Source organism: Schistocerca piceifrons, chromosome 5 (genome assembly GCF_021461385.2).
Source record: "Schistocerca piceifrons isolate TAMUIC-IGC-003096 chromosome 5, iqSchPice1.1, whole genome shotgun sequence".
NCBI classification, from domain to species: domain Eukaryota; kingdom Metazoa; phylum Arthropoda; class Insecta; order Orthoptera; family Acrididae; genus Schistocerca; species Schistocerca piceifrons.
Genome location: NC_060142.1, coordinates 251,423,231 through 251,449,164, shown reverse-complemented (window position 1 = coordinate 251,449,164; position 25,934 = coordinate 251,423,231). Strand labels below are relative to the sequence as shown.

The following is a 25,934-nucleotide window of genomic DNA, read 5'->3' as shown; positions in this document are numbered from 1 at the left end:
ATATACTTTCCATTGGAACTGTAAAGCTTATCGATCCTTTGAATAGTATGGGTCTTATACACCGGCATAAAACTTTAGGAAACTAAACCCAGCAAAAAGCAACACACTTTGGAAGGATCTTCGATGCATGACAAAACATACACTGTATATTTTCATATTACGAAAGTATACATACAAATTCCAGCACATATGCACAGTAGTTTCCGATGCACTGAAAACGAGATTGCGTTATACACTTTTGTAAGCCAATCACAGTTCATGTCACGATCTCGCCAACTAATAGCAACATCTCTTAAGTAGCATAACAAATACAAAAAGTTAATGGTTTAAATTAATATAGACACAGTATAGCTACAAGAAAAGCTAAGCTTTCACATATTATATTGGTCATCAGATATGTTATTTACAAAATACTACATCATCGGCGATTCTTCAAGCCCAATAGCATTTGCCAGGACTGGTAAGTCACAAGGTGGAACTGTAAATGTGGTCTTAGATCTGTCCTCTAGCACGACCTCCAACTGAAGACACCTACTTTGCAAATCCATAGTCGCAAAATAATGACTGCCTGTGTTAGCCAAGTTGGTGGTGATGTTTGATAAAAGATCTGCACTTGTAATCATAACAGAACCTATAAGCACCACTGTTACCCGAGCTCTTATTTGGTACAGTAACTACCGGCCAACTAGCTCCGCACATGACGACGAGACTGAATAACTGTATGACGCAATAAAAGAAATTATTCAGATAGTTAATGGAGATGAAAATTTAATAGTCATAGGGGACGGGAATTCGATAGTAGTAAAAGGAAGAGAAGGAAAAGTCGTAGGTGAACATGGAATGGGGGTAAGGAACTAAAGAGGAAGTTGCCTGGTAGAATTTTGCACAGAGCATAACTTAATTACAGCTAACACTTGGTTTAAGAATCATGAAAGAAGGTTGTGTACGTGGAAGAGGCCTGGAGACACTGGAAGGTTTCAGAAAGATTATATAATGGTAAGACAGATATTTAGGAACCAGGTTTTAAATTGTGAGACATCTCCAGGTGCAGATGTGGGCTCTGACCACAATCTTTTGGTTAAAGAACTGTAGATTAAAACTGAAGAAACTGCAAAAAGGTGGAAACTGAAGGAGATGGGACCTGAATCAACTGAAAGAACCAGAGGTTGTACAGAGTTTCAGAGAGAGCATTAGGGAATGATTGATAAGAAATGGGAAAAGAAATACAGTAGAAGAAGAATGGGTAGCTTTCAGAGATGAAATAATGAAGGCAGCAAAGGATCAAGTAGGTAAAAAGATGAGGGCTAGTAGAAATCCATGGGTAACAGAGGAGATATTGAATTTAATTGATGAAGGGTGAAAATACAATTATACGCTAAATAAAGCAGGCGAAAAGGAATACAAATGTCCCAAAAATGATATCGACAGGAAGTGTAAAATGGATAAGCAGGGATGGCTAGAGGACAAATGTAAATGTAGAAGCATGTATCACAAGGGGTAAGACAGATACTGCCTACAGGAAAACTGAAGAGACCTTTGGAAAAAAGAGAACCATCTGTATGAATATCAAGAGCTCAGATTGAAAACCACTCCTAAGCAAAGAAGGGAAAGCAGAAAGGTGGAAGGAGTATATAGAGGATCTATAAAAGGGCAGTGCACTTGAGGGCATTATCAAGGAAATGGAAAAGGACATAGATGAACGTGAAATGGGAGATATGATAAGAATTTTACAGAGTACTGAAAGACCTAAATCGAAAGAAGGCCTTAGGAGAGCACACGATGACAAAACTCTTCCATTTGGTGAGCAAGATGGATGAGAGGGGCGAAATACCCTCACACTTCAAGAAGAATATAATAATTCCAGTCCCAAAGAAAGCAGGTGCTGACAGGTGTGAAAATTACCGAACTATCAGTTTAAATAAGTCACGGTTGCAAAATACTAACAAGTTCTTTACAGACAAATGGAAAAACTGGTGAAGGCCAACCTCGGGGAGGATCAGTATGGATTCAGGAGAAATGTTTGAACACATGAGGTGGTACTGACCCTGCAACTTATCTTAGAAGAAAAGTTAAGGAACGGAAAACCTACGTTTCTAGCATTTGTAGACATAGAGAAAGCTTTTGACATTGTTGACTGGAATACGCTCTTTCGAATTCTGAAGGTGGCAGTGGTAAAATACAGGAGCGAAAGGCTATTTACAATTTGTACAGAAACCAGATGGCAGTTGTAAGAGTTGAGGGACATGAAAGGGAAGCAGTGGTTGGGAAGGGAGTGAGACAGGGTTGTAACCTATCCCCGATGTTATTCAATCTGTATATTGAGCAAGCAGTAAAGGAAACAAAAGAAAAATTTGGAGTAGGAATTAAAATCTATGGAGAAGAAATAAAAACTTTTGAGGTTTGCTGGGGACATTGTAATTCTGTCAGAGACAGCAAAGGACCTGGAAGAGTAGCTGAATGGAATGGACAGTGTCTTGAAAAGAGGATCCAAGATGAACAACAAAATCAAAACAGAAATAATGGAATGTAGTCAAATTAAATCAGGCAATGTTGATGGAATAAGATCAGGAAATGAGACATTTAAAGTAGTAAATGAATTTTGCTATTTGGGAAGCAAAGTAACTAAAGACTGTCGAAGTAGGGAGGATATAAAATGTAGACTGGCTATAGCAAGGAAAGCGTTTCTGAAGAAGAGAACTTTGTTAAGATTAGATGGGTAGGTCACACAACTAATGAGGAGGTGCTGAATAGTATTGGAGAGAAGCAGAATTCGTGGCACAACTTAGTCTATAAGATGTGATCGGTTGGTAGGACACAAGGATTACCAATTTAGTATTGGAGGAGAGCGTGGAGGGTAAAATTCCTACAGGGAGACCAAGATATGAATACACTAAGCAGATTCAGAAGGATGTAGGCTGCAGTAGTTACTTGGAGACAGTGAGGCTTGCACAGAATAGAGTAGTGCGGAGAGTTGCATCAAACTAGTCTCTGGACTGAAGACGGCGACGACAACAACAACAACATTTTTGAATGGTGTTAGCCTAATGGTCCATCCAGCACATTCGATCAGACCAGCAGACAAAATGCAGCTCTGCTGATGTGTGTTGGTGAGGTGAGACGGCAACTCATTTAGAGTTGTATGGTAGCTCTCAGAGAAATTTATTTTCTGCGTTTAAAGAAGTTGAAATGAAAGAATCTGAAGGTTTTTTTTACTTTCATGATTTTAGGTTGGCATCAATAGGATGAGCTGAGCAGCTGATGGATAAGAACTACATTGTTTATAAACACTATTGCATTTAATGATGTCATGTCCACATGAAGTTTCCACATTAATTGAAGAACGTTCTGTTATTAGTTTTTTGCTTCTTGAAGATGAAAAACAGGTTATAACTTTCCTCCGATGATTTTACAGTATGGTGACAATTTTGCAAAAAGCAAATTTTTTGTAAGTGGGTAGAACAGTTAAAAAATGTCTAACCTCAGAAAATGGACTGTAGGGAGGATGAGGCAGTATCCCCCAACCCATTTTTGCAGTGGTTTCTTGGATCAAATTAAATCAGGCGATGTTGAGGGACTAAGATAAGGAAATGAGACATTTAAAGTAGTAAATGAATTCTGCTATTTAGGAAGCAAAATAACTAAAGACTGTCAAAGTAGGGAGGTTTTTTTTTTTTTTGTGGGGTTTAAGGGTGCTCAACTACTGAGGTCACAAGTGTTAGAGCACATGGAATCTAGTAAAACTCAAGGGGAGGGGGGGACACCAGAAAGGCCTGACAAAGATGCAGATAAAATAAGTAAAAAAGTTAGATGTCTTTGGACAAGCCAGTCAAAGTTATAAAACGCAGAACACGAGCAACTGCTCGAGCGTCATCAGCTAAAATATCCGGTAAAGTAGATGGCAGGGACAGGACAACACGAGATTGACTAAAGCGGGGACATGACAATAAAACATGGCGCACTGTTAATGCCTGACCACAAGGGCACTGCGGGGCTGGGTCACCGGAGAGCAGGTAGCGGTGGCTAAACCGGCAATGCCCAATCCGCAACCTGGTCAGAAGGACCTCCTCTCGCCGAGATGGTCGGGAGGAGGTTGTCCAAGCAGTTGGGAGCGGTTTTACTGTCCGCAGCTTGTTTCCTTGGATGGATGACCAAGCATCCCACCACAACGACACAAGCCTCTTACAAACAACCCCACGAACGTCAGATGATGGGACACAATGGGAGGCTGGCCGAGGCAGGAGGACTGCAGCCTTGGCTGCAGCATCTGCAGCCTCATTCCCAGGCACTCCTACATGTCCGGGAACCCACAGAAAGCTGACAGGAGAACCATTATCAGTAAAAGAATGGAGGGACCGCTGTATCCGCTGAACCAAGGGATGGACCGGATAGGGAGCTCCAAGGCTCTGAAGAGCACTGAGTGAGTCAGAGCAGAGTACATACGATGAATGGTGGTGGCGGGCATACTGAACGGCCTGATGGAGAGCAAAAAGCTCGGCCGTAAAGCTGGAACATTGGTCGAGGAGCCTGTATTTAAAGGTGGCGGCCCCGACGACAAAGGCACAGCCGACACCATCGTCAGTTTTGGAGCCATCGGTGTAAATAAAGGTGTGACCGGCAAGTCGAGCACGAAGTTCGACAAACCATGAGCAATACACTGCAGCCGGAGTACCCTCCTTCGGGAGTGAGCTGAGGTCGAGATAAATATGAACCGGAGCCTGGAGCCAAGGTGGTGACTGGCTCTCACCCTCTCTGAAGGTGGTAGGGAGGGCAAAATCCAATTGTCGAAGCAGGCGACGGAAGCGGACTCCGGGGGGCAGCAGGGCAGACACATACAACCCGTACTGACGGTCGAGAGAATCGGCGAAGGACTGGTAAGAGGGGTGATCGGGCATAGACAACAGCCGGCCGGCATACCGACACAGCAGTACGTCGCGCCGGTAGGTCAATGGTAATTCGGCAGCTTCAGCATAAAGACTCTCGACAGGACTAGTGTAGAAGGCTCCGGTCGCAAGACGTAACCCCCAATGGTGGATGGAGTTGAGACGGCGTAAGAGGGATGGCCGAGCAGACGAGTAGACGAAGCTCCCATAATCCAGCTTCGATCGGACTATGGACCGATACAAGCGAAGCAGGACAGTGCGATCCGCTCCCCAAGATGAACCACTAAGAACTCTGAGGACATTAAGGGAACGTGTACAACGGGCCGCCAAATAAGAGACATGCGGAGACCAACAAAGTTTCCTGTCCAACGTGAGCCCTAGAAACTTAGTTGTATCCACGAATGGGAGAACAACGGGACCAAGATGTAAGGATGGCGGAAGGAACGTTTTATATCGCCAAAAGTTGATACAAACCGTCTTCTCTTCAGAGAACCGGAAGCCATTTGCCACGCTCCATGAGTATAGGCTGTCTAGACAACGCTGAAGGCAGCGCTCCAGGAGGTTCTCTGGGCACTGCAGTAGATCGCGAAGTCATCCACAAAGAGAGAGCCTGAGACATTAGGTGGAATGCAATCCATAATTGGATTGATCGCGATGGCAAAAAGGGCTACACTCCAGACGGAGCCCTGAGGCACTCCGTTCTCCTGGAGGAAGACGTCGGACAATACGGAACCCACACGTACCCTAAACTTTCGATCTGTTAAAAAGGAATCAATAAAAAGGGGCAGGCGACCACGTAGGCCCCACCTGTGAATAGTGCGGAGGATACCTCCTCTCCAACAGGTATCATAAGCCTTCTCCAAATCGAAGAACACGGCTACCGTTTGGCGCTTTCGAAGAAAGTTGTTCATGATGAATGTCGACAAGGACACAAGGTGGTCAACAGCGGAGCGGCGGCGACGAAAGCCGCATTGGACATTGGTAAGTAGCCGTTGAGATTCAAGAATCCAGACTAACCGAGCATGAACCATGCGCTCCATCACCTTACAGACACAGCTTGTAAGAGAAATGGGGCGGTAACTAGAAGGAAGGTGTCTGTCCTTCCCGGATTTGGGTATAGGAACAACGACGGCGTCACGCCAACGCATGGGGACCTGACCTTCGGTCCAGACGTGATTGTAGGTACGAAGAAGGGAGCTTTTGCCCGCTGGAGAAAGGTGTGCCAGCATCTGAACGTGAATGGCATCTGGCCCCAGAGCAGAGGACTGGGACAGTGCAAGCGCACGTTCGAGTTCCCGCATAGTAAAGGGGGCATTATAAGTTTCCAGATTCAGTGAGTGGAAGGAAGGTCGCCGAGCCTCTTCTGTCTCTTTCCTGGGAAGGAAGGCAGGGTGGTAATGGGCGGAGCTTGAAACCTCCGCGAAAAACCAGCCGAAGGCGTTGGAGACAGCCACAGGATCAACGAGGACCTAATTACCTGAAATCAGGCCAGGTACCGAGGAGTGGGCCTTAATGCCCGACAGCTGGCGCAGGCCACCCCAGACGACAGAAGAGGGAGTAAAACTGTTAAAGGAGCTGGTGGAAGAGGCCCAACAAGCTTTTTTGCTGTCTTTGATGACTCTACGGCATTGTGCTCGGAGTCGTTTGTATCCAATACAATTCGCCAACGTAGGATGGCGGCGAAAGGTGCGTAGAGCACGTCGTCGAGCATGGATAGCGTCTCTGCAAGCCTCGTTCCACCAGGGGACAGAAACGCGACGTGAAGAAGAGGTAGTACGAGGAATGGAACGTTCGACAGCATTGATGATAACAGCCGTGAGGTATTCGACCTGACTGTCACAACTGAGAAAATCATGGTCCGGAAAGGTCGCCAGGGAGGAGTAAAGTCCCCAGTCAGCTTTCGGTATGTTCCAGCTCGAAGGACGTGGGGATGGGGTTTGGTGCAGGAGACGAACGACACAGGGGAAGTGGTCGCTCGAATAGGTGTCAGAAAGGACATATCACTCGAACCGACGGGCAAGAGTGGTAGAACAGATCGAGAGGTCCAAGTGGGAGTAGGTATGAGTAGAGTCCGAGAGGAAAGTCGGGGCGCCAGTATTGAGGCAGACAAGATTGAGATGGTTGAAGACATCCGCCACGAGTGAGCCTCTTTGACAGGATGCAGGAGAGCCCCAAGGGGGATGATGGGCATTGAAGTCGCCAAACAATAAAAACGATGGGGGAAGCTGAAGAATCAGGTGCATCATGTCAGCCCGACTAACTGCGGATGACGATGGAGTGTAGATGGTACAAACTGAAAAAGTAAAAGCAGAAAGAGTTAATACGGACAGCTATTGCTTGGAGTGGGGTGGTCAATGGGATGGGATGGTTATAGACATCGTCCCGAACGAGCAACATGACCCCACCATGAGCTGGGATACCGTCCACAGGGGTGAGGTCATACCGCTCCGAGGTATAGTGGGTAAAGGCAATACGGTCAGTCGGGCGCAACTTGGTTTCCTGGAGACCAAGGACGAGCGGACAGTGCAGGCGGAGGAGCAGTTGTAATTCCTCCTGATTAGATCGAATACCTCTTATGTTCCAATGTAACAAAGCCATCGCTAGTCAAAAAAGAGGGAACGAGACGGGGGAAGAGCTGGTCACCTCAACGGCTGCGGAGGGCCAGGTTTCGAGGGAACAACGCGACAACCGGCGGGAGGCGGATCCTGTTCCATCGAGTCGTCGCCAGCTGCGGCCGCTGTCCCGGGTTGTGTAGGAGGGGCAGCATTTGCCGACGAGAGGCCAGCTGAGCGCCTAGCAGAGCATCCCGGCGAAACTGAGGACGGCCGGGAGCAGCGACTCACGGATGGAGCGTCAGACGAAACGCGCCGGGGTGGAGAGGGGGACAAAGACTACTTCTTGGAGGCCTTCTTGGAAGTCCGAGGAGGCACAGGGATGGTGGGCTGGACCCGAAGAAGGTCCTCACGGGCGGGGTCCGTTTTGGAACGCCGGACCTTGGAAGCTGGGGTCCGGAACGTTTCCTCAATGGACGACTGAGAAGAGGATCGCTTCTCAGGCGGCGGGGGGAGAGGAGGAGGAGGAGGAAGGGTGGCCCCTGGGGCAAAGGGGGTGGGGGCCACGGGGGAGGAGGATTTGGAAGGGAGGGATTTGGGAGGCGGAGGCATAGACCCCGGATGGGGGAAGGAGGCAGAGGGGGGACAGGATAGGGGTGAGGATACTGTGGAAGGAGTGGACACAACTGAGGCAAACGAAGTGGTCAATGTCACGGGATGGAGGCGGTCATACTTCTTCCTGGCCTCAGAATAAGAGAGACAATCCAAAGTTTTGAGTTCTTGAATCTTCTTCTCCTTCTGATACGCATGGGAGTCTAAGGATCTGGGCGAGTGAATGCCAGGACAATTAACGCACCGAAGTGGTGGGGTGCATGTATGTTCCTCACAAAGAGGACGTCCACAATCGCCACAAAGGGGCTCAGCCTCACACCATGACGACATGTGCCCAAAGCGCAAACACCGAAAACAGCGCATAGGAGGCGGGATGTAAGGTCGCACGTCGCACCGGTAGCACATCACCTTTACCTTCTCCGGGAGAACGTCCCCCTCGAAGGCGAGGATAAAGGCCCCGGTGTCGATGCGATGGTCTTTGGGACCGCGCTGGACTCGCCGGACGAAATGCACGCCTCGGCGCTCCAGGTTGGCCCTGAGCTCCTCATCAGATTGCAGCAGGAGGTCCTGATGAAAAATAACCCCCTGCGTCCTATTTAGTGCTAAATGCGGGACAATGGACACTGGGATGTCCCCTAGTCGGTCGCACGCCTGGAGCGCCGCTGACTGTGTGGCGGAGGTGGTCTTTATAAGAACGGACCCCGAACGCATCTTACTGAGAGCCTCGGTTTCCCCAAAGATGTCCTCAATGTGCTGAACAAAGAACATGGGCTTGGAGGTGGCGAACGTCCCCCCATCGGGTCGAGAACAGACCAAATAGCGGGGGAAGTACTTCGCCCCAAGCCAGCAGGCCTGTCCCTCTTCCCAGGGAGTGGCCAAGGGGGAAAGGGCAGGAGAACCAGGACCAGAGACTGTACCTTTCCTTTTGAAAGACTCGGCCGCAGAGCGACCTGATACGTGTTGACGTTTCATCTGCGAAACGTCCGCCTCGATACCACCCACTCCGACCAGGGGCTCTCCCCACGGGCGCCACCCAGCCTCAGCAAGGGCCACCTGGCAGGATGACCATTGCCGGGAGTCCTGATGCCCCAAGGAGACGGGCATCTACTCCTTGGCCGACGTGGGGAGGGTGCAGCTCAGGTATCGGCAGTACGATCCCTGTGTTGCCAGAGGGCTACAACCTAGAGGGTACATGACGACCCCACCACAACGGGCTGGCTACCGTGCTGGATTTCTGGTGCCATGGAAAGTCCATCATGATCGTAGGTGCAGATGGGGACGCACTATGGGCGTAACTTGTACAACCCATCAGGCGTTTAGGCCCAATTTGAGGAATAGTGGGTATGGTTACAACGCCGTTACAATGTTGAGTGCCAAGGTCTTAGTGCACTGAGGACCAGTGGTACACCACGTAAGGCGTCCTTCCCCAAAAGGCTCGTACTTCTGTAGAATTTTGAAAAATGGAGGTCAAACCCCAAGGGGGACCATCACATGGAAGGCCGAAACGGTTGAAACTCCTTTTAGTCGCCTCTTACGACAGGCAGGAATACCTCGGGCCTATTCTTACCCCAGACCCGCAGGGGAGAAGTAGGGAGGAGTAGAGTACTCTTTAGAAAACCAACTTGTGATTCCATCCGGACCTGGTGACCTACTAGTTTTCAACTGAACTGGGAGTGCAACAGCCTCTGCTTCCTCAGCCGTTTCCAAATCTCATTATTAAACCATGGTGGGCCTTTTCTGCCCTTACTCCACTTACAAGGCACATAATTCTCCAGATCACAATTTATAATCTGCTTAAACGTTGCCCATAATTCCTCTACATCCATCTTACTAGAACTAATTGATGTCAGTTAGTGTCTAAGGGAGTTGTTAGGTGGCTGAGTAACTTTCAAAAGTAGCCGAAACTAGTTAGCTGACAACATAGCAACCCACATTTCTCACCTATATGAACAGGCACAGCTTGTGGTTGCTATACTGAGGAAGGCTGTGACTTTGCCAATTGGAACTAAATAGTTAGAGCTCTCTATAAAACTTTTAAAGGCTGTATCACCTTTCCCTTTCATAATGAACTATTAAGTAAGGCCAAGCTCTAACTCAAAGGTAAGATCTATGACATGTTTAGCTGCCAGAGTCACATTTCCTCCAAAACTTTTTTTAACACAACAAACTATACTAAAAATGATGCATTCTGAAGAGATCTTTAATGTGGTGTATCACTAAATTGTATTTTTCTTAACACCTAGTTTAACTACAAAGAGTACAAAATAAGTCAAGTTATCTTTGTAAAAATACAGTAGAGGGAAACATTCCACATGGGAGAATATATATAAAATGCTTTAACTTACCAAACGAGAAAGTGCTGGTATGTTGATAAAATTAGAAAAAAATAATAATAATAATAATAATAAAAAAAAAACCACACACACACACACACACACACACACACACACACACACGCGCGCGCGCACACACATACACACACGCGCGCGCGCGCCCACACACACACGCACACGCGCGCACGCGCGCGCACACACATACACACACACACACACACACACGCACGCGCGCGAACACACACACACACACACACACACACACACACCCACACACCCACACACCCACACACCCACACACCCACACACCCACACACCCACACACCCACACACCCACACACCCACACACCCACACACCCACACACCCACACACCCACACACCCACACACCCACACACCCACACACCCACACACCCACACACCCACACACCCACACACCCACACACCCACACACCCACACACCCACACACCCACACACCCACACACCCACACACCCACACACCCACACACCCACACACCCACACACCCGCGCGCGCGCGCGCGCGCGCGCGCTCACACACGCAGGCAAAGATGATGTTGAATGACAGGTGAGGTACGAGGGGCGGCAACTTGAAATTAGCGGAGGTTACCCACCAGGCTACGACCTCTGCTAATTTCAAGTTGCCACCCCTCGTACCGCACCTGTCATTCAACATCATCATGGCATCTGTACTTCTGCCTCGACTCACATCTCTGCCCAACCTCTTTGCATTTACATACGTCTGCCCGTGTGTGTGTGTGTGTGTGTGTGTGTGTGTGTGTGTGTGTGTGTGTGTGTGTGTGTGTATGTATACCTGTCTTCCCCCCCCCCCCCCCCCCCCAAGGTAAGTCTTTCCGCTCTCGGGATGGGAATGACTCCTTACCCTCTCCCTTAAAACCCACATCCTTTTGTCTTTCCTCTCCTTCCCTCTTTCCTGATGAAGCAACCATGGGTTGCGAAAGCTTGAATATTTGTGTGTGTGCTTGTGTGTTTTTTACCACTTCTGCAAATAAATGCCTGTTCAATGTAATTATTCTGTCAATTTTAAAATCTGTAAACTGCTGTTAGAAGCACAATGTCAAGACCACTGCATTTTGACACACTGTACCCCTTATAGTGGAAACTAAGTAGCTTTGGACCAAATTATACATTGAACAATTGGTTTATCAACATCACTTAATACCGTAAGAGCTAAATCTCACAACAATTTTCTCAGAGTTCTTTCCAAGTGTGCTCATAGCTCACCTTAGTTCAAGTAAAATCGATACACTACCTTCCACAGTACAATGATCGTGGCACAGCATACAGGGAGACATGGAATCTGCCTCTTTGGCAGAATTTATGTTTTTGGTATACTGCAGTATGTACTTAAGATGTATATGTAGACTTGGAAAGTGTTGCAAACAGATGGTAGCTTTTTTTCTTATTTTAACATTTTGCAAGAAAAAATATGTTAATTACAATCATTTCCATGCCAAAATCAAACCTATTTTTGTTTTGTTGTATTTGACACCATATACTCATTGTGTCAGTTCAAGTAAGGTGACAACTGTAGATGATAATATGTTCCGATTAATACAGGGTTCTATTTGACTTTACTGTAGATGATAATATGTTCCGATTAATACAGGGTTCTATTTGACTTTCATGAACACAAGAGTTCATGCATATGGCAAAATGTGATTGCTTCACAAAAACTGCACGAACACACTGTCTGCATTGTTTTCATTAAAACTTAGCGGTAGTGTTAATCTCTCCAGCATTTTATTTTAGTACATATTGTATTTAACATAGTCTTATCTACAATAACAATAATGGAAAGTACTTTACATAATTTTAAATTTAATCTTAAATATTCATTCCAGTGCTTAATAGCCCTTCACCTAATCCAATCATCATCATCGTCAATCATCCTCAGTGAGATCTATAAGTGCTAAGGGAAAGAACAAAAATCATGAGATGATGTACTTGCAAACACCATATTAATTCAAATGTTAACGGTAAATTGTGAACTCATAAATTTCAATAGAAAGGTGAACTTACGAATAACACTCGAGTTGTTAGTTACTAGAGATGCAGGTGATGCTATATCTGTATCATCTCCATCTTCAGTGAGATCTATAACTGTTAAAGGAAACGAGGTCATGAGAATGTATTTACAAACACAATATTAATCTGAATATTAAAGATACACTGCAAACTAAAAAGATATATAACACATCACCAATGAGGATTGATGAGTGTCCTGCACTTGGTTGGTCCTATAAAGGGCTATGTGCAGGTAAGTTTTCTTGCATACTTGTTGCTATGTAGCAGCACCTTTATGGATGAATTAGCTGGTAACTGTTTATAGGTCCTTAGTCTATATTTTAACCACACTGTACATAAGGTTCAAAATCTCTATAATCAGATGCCTGTAAATGCCCTATTGCTTTCAGCTACTGCATGGGTATGATCTGTGGCCAATAAAGCAACCACGATGAGCTTATATTGTTTTATCAACAGATGATAGCACCCATTCCACATTGTAGTCGACAAAGTAACCATAAAGCAGTCTCAGTTTTCAGTGCACGGATTGTGTTGTAATTTTGCTGGTATGTCTTATTGTTCACAAGATTAAGTCAATTTATTATAGTGATTTTATAGTGCAATGCAAATATCTTGACAGTAATCTGCCTCCAATTGCAATGTATCTACTGCAAATCTCTTTGAATTGAATTTTTTTTTGTATCGTATGTGCAAGAACACCCACATAATCTCAATTTTCATAGAGTTTACTTGATATTTCACTTCTTAACAAGTGCTTCTACAAAAGTTAAGTTATTATGGTACTGGAAGTGGATGGTTTACTCTCGCTATCGTCAGATGTGAGAATGCCTCTCTACCTGGATTGGAATCATTCGCCGACCGAGATGTCATCGCTTACAAGACCTGGCATTGTGGAATAGATGCTAAAACTCAATCTAGACCTAGTTATTTATATAGTAATATGCTTTTTACATTGTATAACCTCTCCTGTATAGCCCCCTCATCCTCCCAAATTAACATAGTGAGGTCAACTTTTTATAACCAGCAAGATGCATAGAACAAGGGAAGCCAAAGAAGTTTTCAGTGTACAGATTGCTGGTAAGTCAAGTCAATTTATTATGACGATATAGCATAATATAGAAATGTTAACAATAACCTGCCACCAGTTTCACTATATCTAGTACAAATCACTGTGAAATGAGATTTTTGTGTTTTGTGGGCAAAAAATACATACATGATCTTAATGTCCCGCAAATTTATTCTAATATTTCAGTTACAAACAAATACGCCTGAGAAGTTATTTTATGTTATTATGGTACCTCAGTATTTACTATAATTATCAAATAGTCTTAATCTGCATTCTTGCTTCTACATTGTATTTTTACACATTTTTACAAGAATTGCAATGGAGTACCACAAACAATAATTTTTTACAATTTAGGTCATAATGCCATGGGGAAAATCAGGGCTGAGCCCTTCTGAGATAGAACTACAACTCTTGAAAGATACATTTGACAAAATTGGGTTTGGTTCCAATTACGGACAAGATTTAGATGCAGAGGATGTTCCAGTAGGAACTTCCAGAGGCAACAATGACCACCAAGCACAACTGAGGTTCGATTAAGCTCAGTCAAACCGTGAAGTAGCATTAGAATATACCGTATATACTCAAATAATCCACACCCTTTAATAATATGTGCGCCCTAATTTTGAAGGAGGAAAAAAATATTTTTTTTTTTTGCTTTTATTTGTTTTGTTTAAAAAAAATGCATCATCGCTTTCATCGTCATCACTAGCAGGAGAATAATTGTTGCCATCAGCATCTTCCCATACAGCGTCATCCTCTGTTCCATTCAGTGAATTTGTGACACCACAATTTTTTGAAGGATTTTTCCACCAGTGGTTGTGGAATGGAATCCCATGCACTTTTCACCCACTCACAAATCTTGGACAAATCCAGCTGCTTGATTTTTCCACTCAGTGTGAACTTGTGGTTTTCATCAGCCATCCATTGCATATACCACTGTTTAAGTGCAACTTTGAATGGCTGATTTATACACACATCTAGTGGTGGTAGGATGGATGTTAGGCCTCCAGGACAATGACCAAGTCAGTTTTCTCTTATTGTAATTTGTCTAGCACTTCCTCAGTTGCATGTCAGCGGAAGCTGTCCAGGACCAACATGTTATGTACATCCAGTAACGCACCAGGACGATGTTGCCAAATATGTGTCACCCAGTCAATCACAAGGTCATTGTCCATCCACCCTTTTGGATTTGCTCTCACTAATATGCCTTTCACTGATATTTTTGAAATAGTTTCCCTTTTAAATATCACAAATTGGTAGCTTTTGTCCATCGCCAGTTACACACAACATCACTATACACCTTTGCTTCTCACTGCCGCCAGTTCGTATCACGATGCTGGATTCCCTTTTCTTGTTCTCTGTGTTATCAAGCGACATCTCAAAATAGACTGGCATTTGATCCGCGGTACCAAAAGCGATACTATATAGGACTGTTTGCGTCGCAGATTTATCACAAAATGATGAAAATGCACTATTTTTTTCCTCATAATCGCCTGGAGGCCATTAAGCGATGGTAGTTTTCCTCTGGAATCCTAATCCAGTTCGATTGAAAAATCTTCATAGCCAGCCCCACCTAGCTTTGAAACTGGTAATGCCTAGTTGTTTGGCTAAAGCCAGTGCTTGAGATTGGCACATTTCACTCATCACCACGCATCCGCATTGTCGCTCCGCATTTACATAATCGCAGAGCCTTTTTTCGAGGATGCTTTGCTCTTTGGCTGCGAAATGCCCGGAGATTACTGTTAGTTTCTTGAAGCCAAGTTTTGCTCACTCTTGCTCACATCGTACTTTCTTCCCACTACATGGTTTCCAACGTTCTCAGCTTCTTCAATAATTTTCAGTTTTTCTTTAGCAGTGTACAAGCAATAACGAGAACTTGTAGCCATAATTAACAAGTTTGAAGGCGTTGTTAATACTTCTTCACTTCTAAAGTGCTACTGATGCATCACACACTGAGGTCACAACAATGCAATAGTATATTGGGGTCTACTGCTGAAGGCGGAGCAGTACCAACTTCGTTTCGAATAATCGACGCACCCCTGCTTTTAGTCCTTAAATATGGGAAAATAATTCTGTGACTTATTCGAGTATATATGGTATTTCTATTTCAATAACGGATTCTGAAATGTACAGTGAAATCCTGCTTTTACACTTTTCATGGGACTTCAAAAAAATGGTGTAAAATGCGGAAAAACATAAAATGTGGGAAACAATGTTTTAAGCTGTTAAAGTTACGTATATGATACTCACTTGCACTTTATGTATGACATATGTACATAACAGGCATCAAAAGACTTGTCACAGACTTTTTTACTATCTAATGAAGTTTTACTATCTAATAAAAGCCGCTGATGTAAGTGGAACTGATAACTATCTGGAAAGTAGGAACATTTGACTCAGTTTCATATGTTACAATCCATGTTTTTGAAAGCATGCAGCTGCCATTCATTATTTAAATAATGAAATACTGCACTAGTTACGTATTTTTCCATGCTTAGCACAACGCATTATGATAATTATTTCTCGAAGTGCAAATATGTGAATAAGTATTTTGTATGGTATTTGTATGTGTGTTATTGTGTCTCTTGCACTGTAGTCATCTTTTTGAGGTTTTCAGGTACTAAGCGTCATCAGTTATGTAGAAAACCACACACACACACACACACACACACACACACACACACACACACACACACATAACCTATCACTCACAATGCTCGTTTGTGTAACATCACAAATACATATATAAATACTGCATTTGACAACGAGAATAAATTCTTGAAACACATTTTGCTCAGCATGAATAAAATAAGTATCAGGCACTGTGTTTAAACTAAAAACATTTGAGCAATGCCAAGTGAATGACAGTGTCAACTAGCACTCCAAGTGGCCATACGCCAAAACACGCTAAATATGGTTCGACAAAGGTGTCACAATAATCAAAACAATCACCAGCAGAGACAGTTTGGAAATTGTTGTAATTGGTCGCAATATCTTCCTTCGAAAAACCTAGTTACTCACATCAGTCACCACGCCAAGTAGAACTCGGCAGTGGCGGGAAATATGGCACAAATTGCTCCAACTTTTAGACGTTTACTGGTTCAAAACCACTGAGCAGAGTGCCCTGGTGTTAACAAACTTAACCACATAATATTTGTAAACACTACTGGATGGGGAACATCATTTTTTCTCCTCAAACACGTAAATCGTGGGAAAATTTTAAATATGTTGAAGCAAAATCAGGTGCAAATCAACATTGTGGTCATAGGAAATTTCATGGGACCAATAAAAAATGTTGTAAACGGTGGGAAAAATGTTAATTCTGGGAACGTGGAAGCAGGGTTATACTGTATAACATGCCTGTAGTTACTCAATATCAGCTGAAGGTTTCTAAACAGGGAATGAATTCATGTCAATACAACACTCTACCATTTTTCTTACCACTTGGCCTAGAGTTCCTGTGAATTTGCAATCCCCTGGAGAAATTTTCTTGTAGTTTCTCTCACAGGGATTTCTTGATATGATAGTTTTAGAATCAATGAAATATGCATCACAGAGTGGAATATGTCTAAACCTCACATCAACAGAGCTGAAAGCTTTCCTAGGGGTGCTAATAGTAATGAGTTCTTATAGCCTATCTAGTATTCGTCTTTTCTGATCATCAGACCCCACCTTTCACACTTCTAGGATCACTGATGTGATGACTCTGACAAGATTATTTAAAATTCTGAGGCACATTCATTTAAATGACAGCAACAAAATTCCAAAAAGAAATGAACCTAGTTATGACTAATTATACAGTCTAGGACTTCTGATAGTGCACTGGAACAAAATTTTCACAGTGTCCTTCAATCCAATGACGAAAATACGGAGGTTTTCAAGGGAAGAAGTTCTTTGAAGCAGTACACGCCATTGAAACCTGTAAAGTGAGGTTTAAAAATATATGTAACAGACTGTGTGATTACACTTTACATGTTGTGCTTTCAAATCTATAAAGGAAAAACTGAAGATGGTATATCACTAGGGAAAAATGATGTTTTTTTCACTTTCGGTGCCTCTTCACAATGGAAGATACTGTTTGTTTTTTGATCAGTTTTTCTCTAGACTTATATTTAGACTTTTGTTAAACTGCTAGAGAAAGGGCTTTACGGATGTAGAATTATTTTACCCACAAGCAACGATGTTATGAAAATGAAAGTTGCTACTCACCATATAGCGGAGATGCTGAGTCGCAGATGGGCACAACAAAAAGACTCTTACAACTAAATCTTTCGGCCGTAAAGGTCTTCATCAACAATAGTCTGTCATCTATTGTTGACAAAGGCCATAACTGCCAAAAGCTTTAATTGTACGAGTCCTTTTGTTGTGTCTATCTGTGACTCTGCACCTCCACTATATGGTGAGTAGCAACTTTCTTTTTCATAATATTGTTACATTCCATCCTGGATTTTTCAATGTTTGATTTTTACCCACAAGAAACTTTTTTCCAAAAGAAATGCTAACAGTAGACAAAAATCTGAAAGTTGAGGAGTCAGATTTTCTTATGGCAGGTCACATTTCTGTTTCCAAGTAGAGAGAAAAATGAAAGAAATGTGGTATAGTTTGTAGTGCTATGCACAATCAAGGGGAAACAATGTTCGTAAGCTGACACAACAAGGAAAAGAAAAAGGAAAGTGTTTCTTGTACTACATCAATCACCGACTACAATAGCTACATGGTACATGCAGATAAAATTCACCGGTACCATCACACAATATATTTGGGAAGTCTAGATATGGAAGGATGAAATTTTCAATTACTTCCCTCAGGCAGCGAAAGTAAATGCATACATACACTACGCTATCAAAAGTATCCGGACACTCCCAAAAACATGTGTTTTTCATATTAGGTGCATTGTGCTGCTACCTACTGCCAGTACTCCATATCAGCGACCTCAGTAGTCGTTAGACATTGTGAGAGAGCAGAATGGGGCGCTCTGTGGAACTCATGGACTTCGAATGTGGTCAGGTGATTGGGTGTCACTTTTAACATATGTTCACACTCCTAAACCTCCCTAGGGCCACTGTTTACGATATGATAGTGAAGTGGAAATGTGAAGGGACATATACAGCACAAAAGTGTACAGGCCAACCTCATCTCTTAAATGCCAGACTGCCGACAGTTGAAGAGGGTCATAACATGTAATAGGCAGTTTTGGTACAAAAAGTAATTTGGGATAGTCTAAATAAACAACAAAACTAAAGGTTGCGATATGAACAATACAATGAATATCGAACAACGGAAAATCCAGTTAGCAAGTAAACAGTCCGCCATTTCAGTAATCATGGATCAGGGGAACAGACAACAGCGTGAATTATCCATAAAAATGTTTTATAAAAACAGTGATAGTTTGGTAGTGGCAAAGAGGGAGCTCCGGCGTTTTTATTATTTAGGACATCATTATTCCGTACCACTGAAACACACAATAAAATGCTGGATTAATAACTCTGAAGAGACTGGATCTGCCCTCAAGAAGAAACCAACAGGACGACCAAGAAGTGTGCGTTCTCCAGAGAACATTAATGATGTATGCAAGTCTGTCTTACGGAACCCACGGCGTTCAATTCGTAAGCAAGCAGCAGGGGTTGGAATGTCCCTGGAAAGTGTTGAATTCTTCAGCTTGACTTAAAATTTTATCCGTACAAACTACAGATGGTGCAACAATTGAAGGAAAAAGATTATCAGTTATAATTAGGATTGTCAACAAATGATAACAAAAATAAACAATGGCGATGAATTTCTAAACAAGTTGTGGATGTCAGATTAGGCACATTTTCATGTCACAGGTTACATGGATAAACAGAACTACCATTACTGGGCAAACACAAATCCTAATGACATTCATGAGCGCCCTTTACACGCTAGTAAAGTGACAGTATGATGTGGTGTTTCACCACATGGGATTATCAGACCGTATTTTTTCGCAAATGAACAGGGAAACATAATAACTGTCAATTGCAATCATTACTTGGAGATGTTACGAACTTCTGTAACACCTGCACTGAACAACTTTCCAAACGTTCAAGAAGCCTGGTTTCGACAGGACAGATCAACATCACACACTGCACAGCAATCAATGGCATATGTGCGAGAATTGTTTGGCAACAATGTGGTGTCACAATTCGGTAACATTCCCTGGCCCCCCAGATCGCCAGATACATTCGTTTATGATTTTTTCTTGTGGGGCTACCTGAAGAGCATAGTCTACACAACTTGACCAAGAACCCTGGATGAGTTAAGGCAGATAATTCGGGATGCAATTCACAGTTTCCGAGCTGAGATGTTGCAGCGATCAATGAGGAATCTCAATAACAGATTTCACGAATGTATTCGTACAGGAGGACACCATCTGTAGAACGTAATTTAAAAAAAATGATAAATGCCATCAATGTTTCGTAAAGGGCAAAGCTGTAAGGTTTCAATTACTATGAATGCAGTTTCTTTTCTTCATCACTTCTAGTTTTATTGGAATGTGGATATGTTCTCGTTTTGCTGTGTCACCCTGTGTATCTTAGAGACACCTGCAAGGTTAACACGTGTGTAAGTACATACTGCTTACAATATCTATACCAAAAACAGAAAATCTAACAAAGATGCAGGCTTCAGATCATGGCATACATTGTGCCCTGATCATCTGACTCTTGCAGGTTCTGTACTTGTTTTAGTTGAACTGTGAAGAATTACTGGTGAGCTCAAATATAATTCCGTGAAAATCTTTAAACCACTGAGCACCAAGCATGATGTTCAGTATATAAATGATCCAAGCTATAGACAGTTTCAACTATAACAGATTACATTGTATCTAAACGTGGTGGTCCTGACATTGTGCTTCTAGGAACAGAGAAGGCATTTGTAGACTTTGAAACTGATGGAATAACTACATTTAACAGTCATTTGTTTACAAATGTGTTTAAAAAAAGTTCTTCTACAAATTTCACTCCAATAGGGAAGAGCTCATGGCATTTATAAGTGTGATTACTGAAACAACAATGTTGTCATGATGTACGGATCCCGTTTTACAATTGGTTGACAGAAGCAAACTGAGCAGTTGTAACATTGAAGTGTTTATGAAGTTAACATGTAGTATTTCACGCTTTTCAAAATTACACTTGTGTATTGCAAAAGTAAGCAGCTTAAGTGATACACCACATTAAAGATCTCCCCAAAACACATCATTTTTAGTATGGTTTGTTGTGCTACAGTGTTGGGGAAACGTGACGTGGCAACTCAGCACATTGTAGATCTTATCTTTGATTTAGTTCTTGGTATTATTTAATAGTTGATCCAGCAAAAGTTGCAAACTTTTTTTTGGAGAATTTTGGCACCATAGTTTTGATCAGTAAATGTCACACCCTCCATCACAGAGCTAAGAAACAAAGATTACCATACTTTCAACTACATTTCAATGTCACTCAACTACCTACATCAAGTACTTTCCAACATCACCATAAAAAAAGACACATGTAGATTATTGTAAATAGGAGACTAGGACATTTGGCAGGATGAGATGACACTGAAATGTGATTGAAAGCGGGTAGTCTAAGGTACAGTAAACCTTGTCTCAAACCTATTTAATGATTATCAAGAATGTGCATTACATTATGACAATACATTGACTGTTCAGTACGTAATTTGATCCAAGCTACGTGAAGTTCTCACTATAAAGGAATGTAAATCAGCACTGTCAGCGAAAGATTATAAACTCTCCAAAATTTATGATAAAGTGAGCATTACCACAGAAGGATTGTTTTCAAGACAATGGAAATAACTGGCACACGTAAGCACAACAAGAAGCAATTTTAAACATTTTTAGCCATAAAATACTAAACTGTGACCTACTTGTTTGGTTAATATAATGCACTGAAATTGTGACCTGTGTGTTGTAGATGTAAGAAAATGCAACACACCAATTGTTGATGTTTATGGAAATGTAATGGTTGCATATTTATTGCAACAATGTAACCTTCCATAATATATTAAGCTATGTATCAGTGGATTTTTTTTTCTATATCATTCCTGTCTGAACCCCCATGGTGGAATAGTCCATTTCCTTTATGACATAGTATACAATTGTATAGATTGTGTCACGAGGTAGCTTTGAGATAGTGCATATGTGAGCACTCTGCTGTATGCAGGCAAGTAAAGCATACACATTGCAGACGTTACACAATTGCCATCACATCAGGGTAAGAACAACAACATGGCACCTCCTGCCTATCCTTAATATACAAATGCTGACAAAGCATACTGCTGAAATTCTTCTCATTGCCCCTATACATAAGCAACTTGGCCAGTGACATCACAGGGAAAGTATAGCATTAAAATTACTAACTGTGGACCAAAAGTCCTTTAGCATTCCTACTAAGATATTTACCATTGAAAAGGTGAATAAGGATACATACAAAAATTTCAGGTTGCCTCTCTTAACAGGACTTCTAGATACTTAGGGGAACAGAATGGTGTACAAGTGCTTTGAAGATTACTTCAAAGTACACCACACAAAGTTCATTTTAACTGATCACTTATGTTTTTAACAATGTAGGCTTATATTAACTAATTCCTGAAAAATTTTGCAGAACGTTTCCTGAGCTGGAGCAATTTAAATAAAACACTGCTTCCCGGCACCAGCAAGGCATGTGAACTATCACCAGTATGCTAGGTATGAGCACAGAAGCCACTGACTTTACAGATTAGTCAACGAATACAATTCTTTTACTTTCTGTGTAATGTACAACACTGGCAACTAATTCTTGATGTGAGGCAATGCAATTTTTGTACCAGGGTGATTATATAATTGGATATTGCTAAAAATTTTATCAGATAAAACACCCTCACAGAAATCAGTAATCTGTAAAAAATCATAGCATGGAATTATGAAATACTGATTCCTAAGTCATGTGGTTGAAAACAAAATGCTAGATGTGTACATACACTAGGCTGAAAATACTGTCATGTTTTTGGGCAATGTCCTCCTTCAAAGCTAACTAATAAAGAGAAGGTGAAAAATAAGGCTGGGCTTACAGGATGGCATCATTGTGGCAAGGACTGTTAAGTGGAGGAGTTTGACTGTCAGATAATCACTGTAGTTCATCACAACAATGCACTTCCCCAGTACATCTTACTTCAGTCCTGTCTCAGGCATAACCTATTCAACTTTACATAGGGCTACCTGTGAAAGTGGTCACATCACATATCAGTTCTGCAGTAAGTTGTACACAGCCTTTTATGTGAGTGTGACCACCAACTAACTGTCCAGTCAACTAAATAGCTGCCGCCAAACTGCCACCATCCAGTGCCTAAACACACTTCTGGGCACAACATGTATTGATTTCAATGGCTGCTTCACAGCCAAGCTCAACAGCAGCTACTCTGAACGACATAGAAGAGAACAGTCAAAAATGTTCAAATGTGTGTGAAATCTTATGGGACTAAACTGCTAAGGTCATCAGTCCCTAAGCTTACACACTAATTAACCTAAATCATCATAAGGACACACACACACACACACACACACACACACACACACACACACACACACACACAAGGACTCGAACCTCTGTCGAGACCAGCAGAGAACAGTCCTTACAACACGTTTCAGACCGGTAATCCTCCCAGCCTCAAAATACACTAGCACCTCCCCAGACCTGTCTAAATGAACACCACTTCATTCTACAGTCCCATCATCCTGTCTGCAGTCTTCCTCTTCCTCTGTTCTACCTTTCTCTCTCCCAAATCACGTCAACTAGCCTTATCTGCTGCTAACACCTCACTGATACCACTTTCCTATCAGCTTGCACTTGCTGCCTCCACCTACCAGCTTCAGTCATCCTTCCCCTTAACCATTCCTATCCTACATGCCTCCTCTCCCCACTCCCACCCAATTTGACTCTATACAGCCTTTCAACACAGTTGAGCTCCAGTGTCAGTACGATATCATCCACAAGCCCGGTAACTCATTCATTAGCAAGATATATAAAACCAAAAAATGGATCTCTGTCAGTGGAGTTTTCCTTTTCCCCTTCCCCTGACAACTGCTAACTGATTAAGTCTAAGAAATGCCAATATTAAAACATTCCCTCAATATGTATATAGTTTTCTTTGAAAAGATTACTTGTATATTAAGGTGCCCGTGAACACTAATAAAGTGGAAGGTACTTACTGATAATGTCATCAGAGGTACTGTCTCTTGAAAATGGCTTGTTTGTAGTGGATGAAAAAGTTGTACCACTTTTAAGTCCTACGTCTGCTAGTCGGCTGGGCAGCTCTGTTTCTTTAGCACAAGTTTCCATTATCCGGTGCCTGAGCACATTCATTTGAGCAGAAGTGTCTCCTTTCACTGATACAAATGCATTATTTGAGGAGTCCAGTTTCATAGCTGCACTGGAAGCAGGAGCTTTGTATGTTTCCTCACTCTCACTTGTTGCACCACTATCAATCCCATCCACTCTACTGCTTCCTACTGGAGTTGCATCAACTATGTCTCCATGTGGACCACTTGCTTCTGTTTCAGAACTGAAAACCGAAAACCAATTTAAGACATACAAAAATGTATATGATTAAAAGAAATGCAGAGTTGAATTTGCATTATTGCACCATCTAAGAACACCTGTTTTTATACTACTTTATGCAGAAATGCAGATGAGCACAAAAGAAAAAGATGTGATGCAAAATTTGAGAAATTTTCAAATAATGAAGGAAAATTAGGATTTGCTGTTCCACTGAGAACTGGTCATGGCACAACCTGAGATTGGGGAAGAACAAAAACAATAATCCCACATATGCTTTAAACAATTTAGGGAAACTATTGAAAACCTAAATAGTGATGCCCTTGCGAAAATTGAAACCACTGTCCTCATGAAGGGTCTTACCTCAGCACCCTCTTGGTTTGTATGAAGTTATCAGTTTCCCAAGAAAATCATCTGTAATGGGTTTCATACACACGTCTACAGCATCTTTGCAGTGATTTGTCTCTATCCTCTTAAAAATCTAAAAGCTGCTTTTCCTACTTCCGGCACTGGTACTACACACCATACTTTTTCTTTTCACCTATATCTCTCTTACTTACGACAGTGGAATTTTATAATACATCTTTCTACACCTCACATTCACCAAACCAGTAAAAGTTGCATTCATACTAATGTCAGAGTACAAGAAGTAGTAGCTACTGCACACCTTCTGTGAATGAACAGAATAAGAAGGGCAAAAAATGCTACTGGTGCAGATTTACACATTGCCACATCCCTACAGTGACACTTAAGTGTGCACTAATTCCTAACAACACATACAACAGCATACCTAAAAAGTGGACACAAACACAATTTCCAATAGAACTGACAGTACTTATTTGGGATTAAAGGAGCACACAAAGGATAGGGATATCCTCACAGTAATTTTCTGAAGATCACAGTTTTAACTTCAATACACACAAAAAAGGACGCACAATACAATCCTTATGTGATTTCATTTTCAGCACAACAGCAAGTTTACGCCTCAATAAAACCACATTTTACTTTTTGTATAACAATCTCCACACCCAAAGGCCTTAGAAGATATACCTACCACTTCACATCTTAAGTTAGCAAACAAACTGGATTATCTTATGTTCAACTTGACAGCATGAGAAGTCAAAATGAGGACTATGTTAGTGTTTGTTGTCAGTCATATGGAAAGATTTACTTTCAAATGACCCTTCTGAATAACTACTCTCTAATCAAGACCACACTGACTACGACTTAGTAATAAAATAAGTGCTGTCACTTCATGTTCTGTAGAGGAACACTGACAGTGCTTACTGTGAGATATGATGTGATAACATTTGGTATTTAGTAGTCAATGAGAACACAGCAGCAAGCGATGTGGTTTAGGGTATGAACTGATGCTAAACTTTAATTTCACAATCAAACCATTATGTTACATGAAATGGTGATTGAGAACAAAGGATCAAGAGGAGTCATCAACACAGACAGTTTACTTTGACCAGTGACTCTGCAGCAGAGTCAAGTGTGATTATCCTACTTGTTCTTACATTATTTCTGATGCCAATTTTTCCTCCTTTTGATCTCCCTTCAATAGTAGCACTTACACCATATTTACATAAAATAATTAAATTCCTATTCAAGTCATATTTTTAAGCTTTATTATTTACAGTGTAGCCTAACAATTGTTGATGTCAGCAGTGTAAATATCTCAGGTAGAAAAATTTTACTTAAAGAAATATTCTATATTTACGATATCTATAAACCATGTATACTTCAAAATTTAGACCTTAATTTTTTCCCCCTCTCTTTTCAATTGACACATCTTATTTGAAAAACCTATTCTCCACTTTTCAACAACATTTTACTTTTTCCAAAAACTGTGTGTGACAACTGAGGTATTCCACAAG

General features: G+C 42.1%; 1 protein-coding gene across 8 annotated transcripts in view; it reads right to left on the bottom strand.

The window, feature by feature from the left end:
- Positions 1 to 25,934, bottom strand: part of LOC124798186 (eukaryotic translation initiation factor 4E-binding protein Mextli) — a 135,769-nt gene that overhangs the window by 16,555 nt on the left and 93,280 nt on the right. For 6 of the 8 annotated variants that reach the window (XM_047261479.1, XM_047261478.1, XM_047261475.1 and 3 more), the window contains 2 exons: positions 23,709 to 24,061; positions 12,439 to 12,519 (listed from right to left, as the gene is read on the bottom strand). In XM_047261479.1, the coding sequence (XP_047117435.1) occupies positions 12,439 to 12,519; positions 23,709 to 24,061 (434 nt within the window). Of the gene's footprint in view, positions 1 to 12,137; positions 12,329 to 12,438; positions 12,520 to 23,708; positions 24,062 to 25,934 lie in introns of those variants that run through there. The other 2 variants (XM_047261482.1, XM_047261481.1) reach the window with 2 other exon arrangements.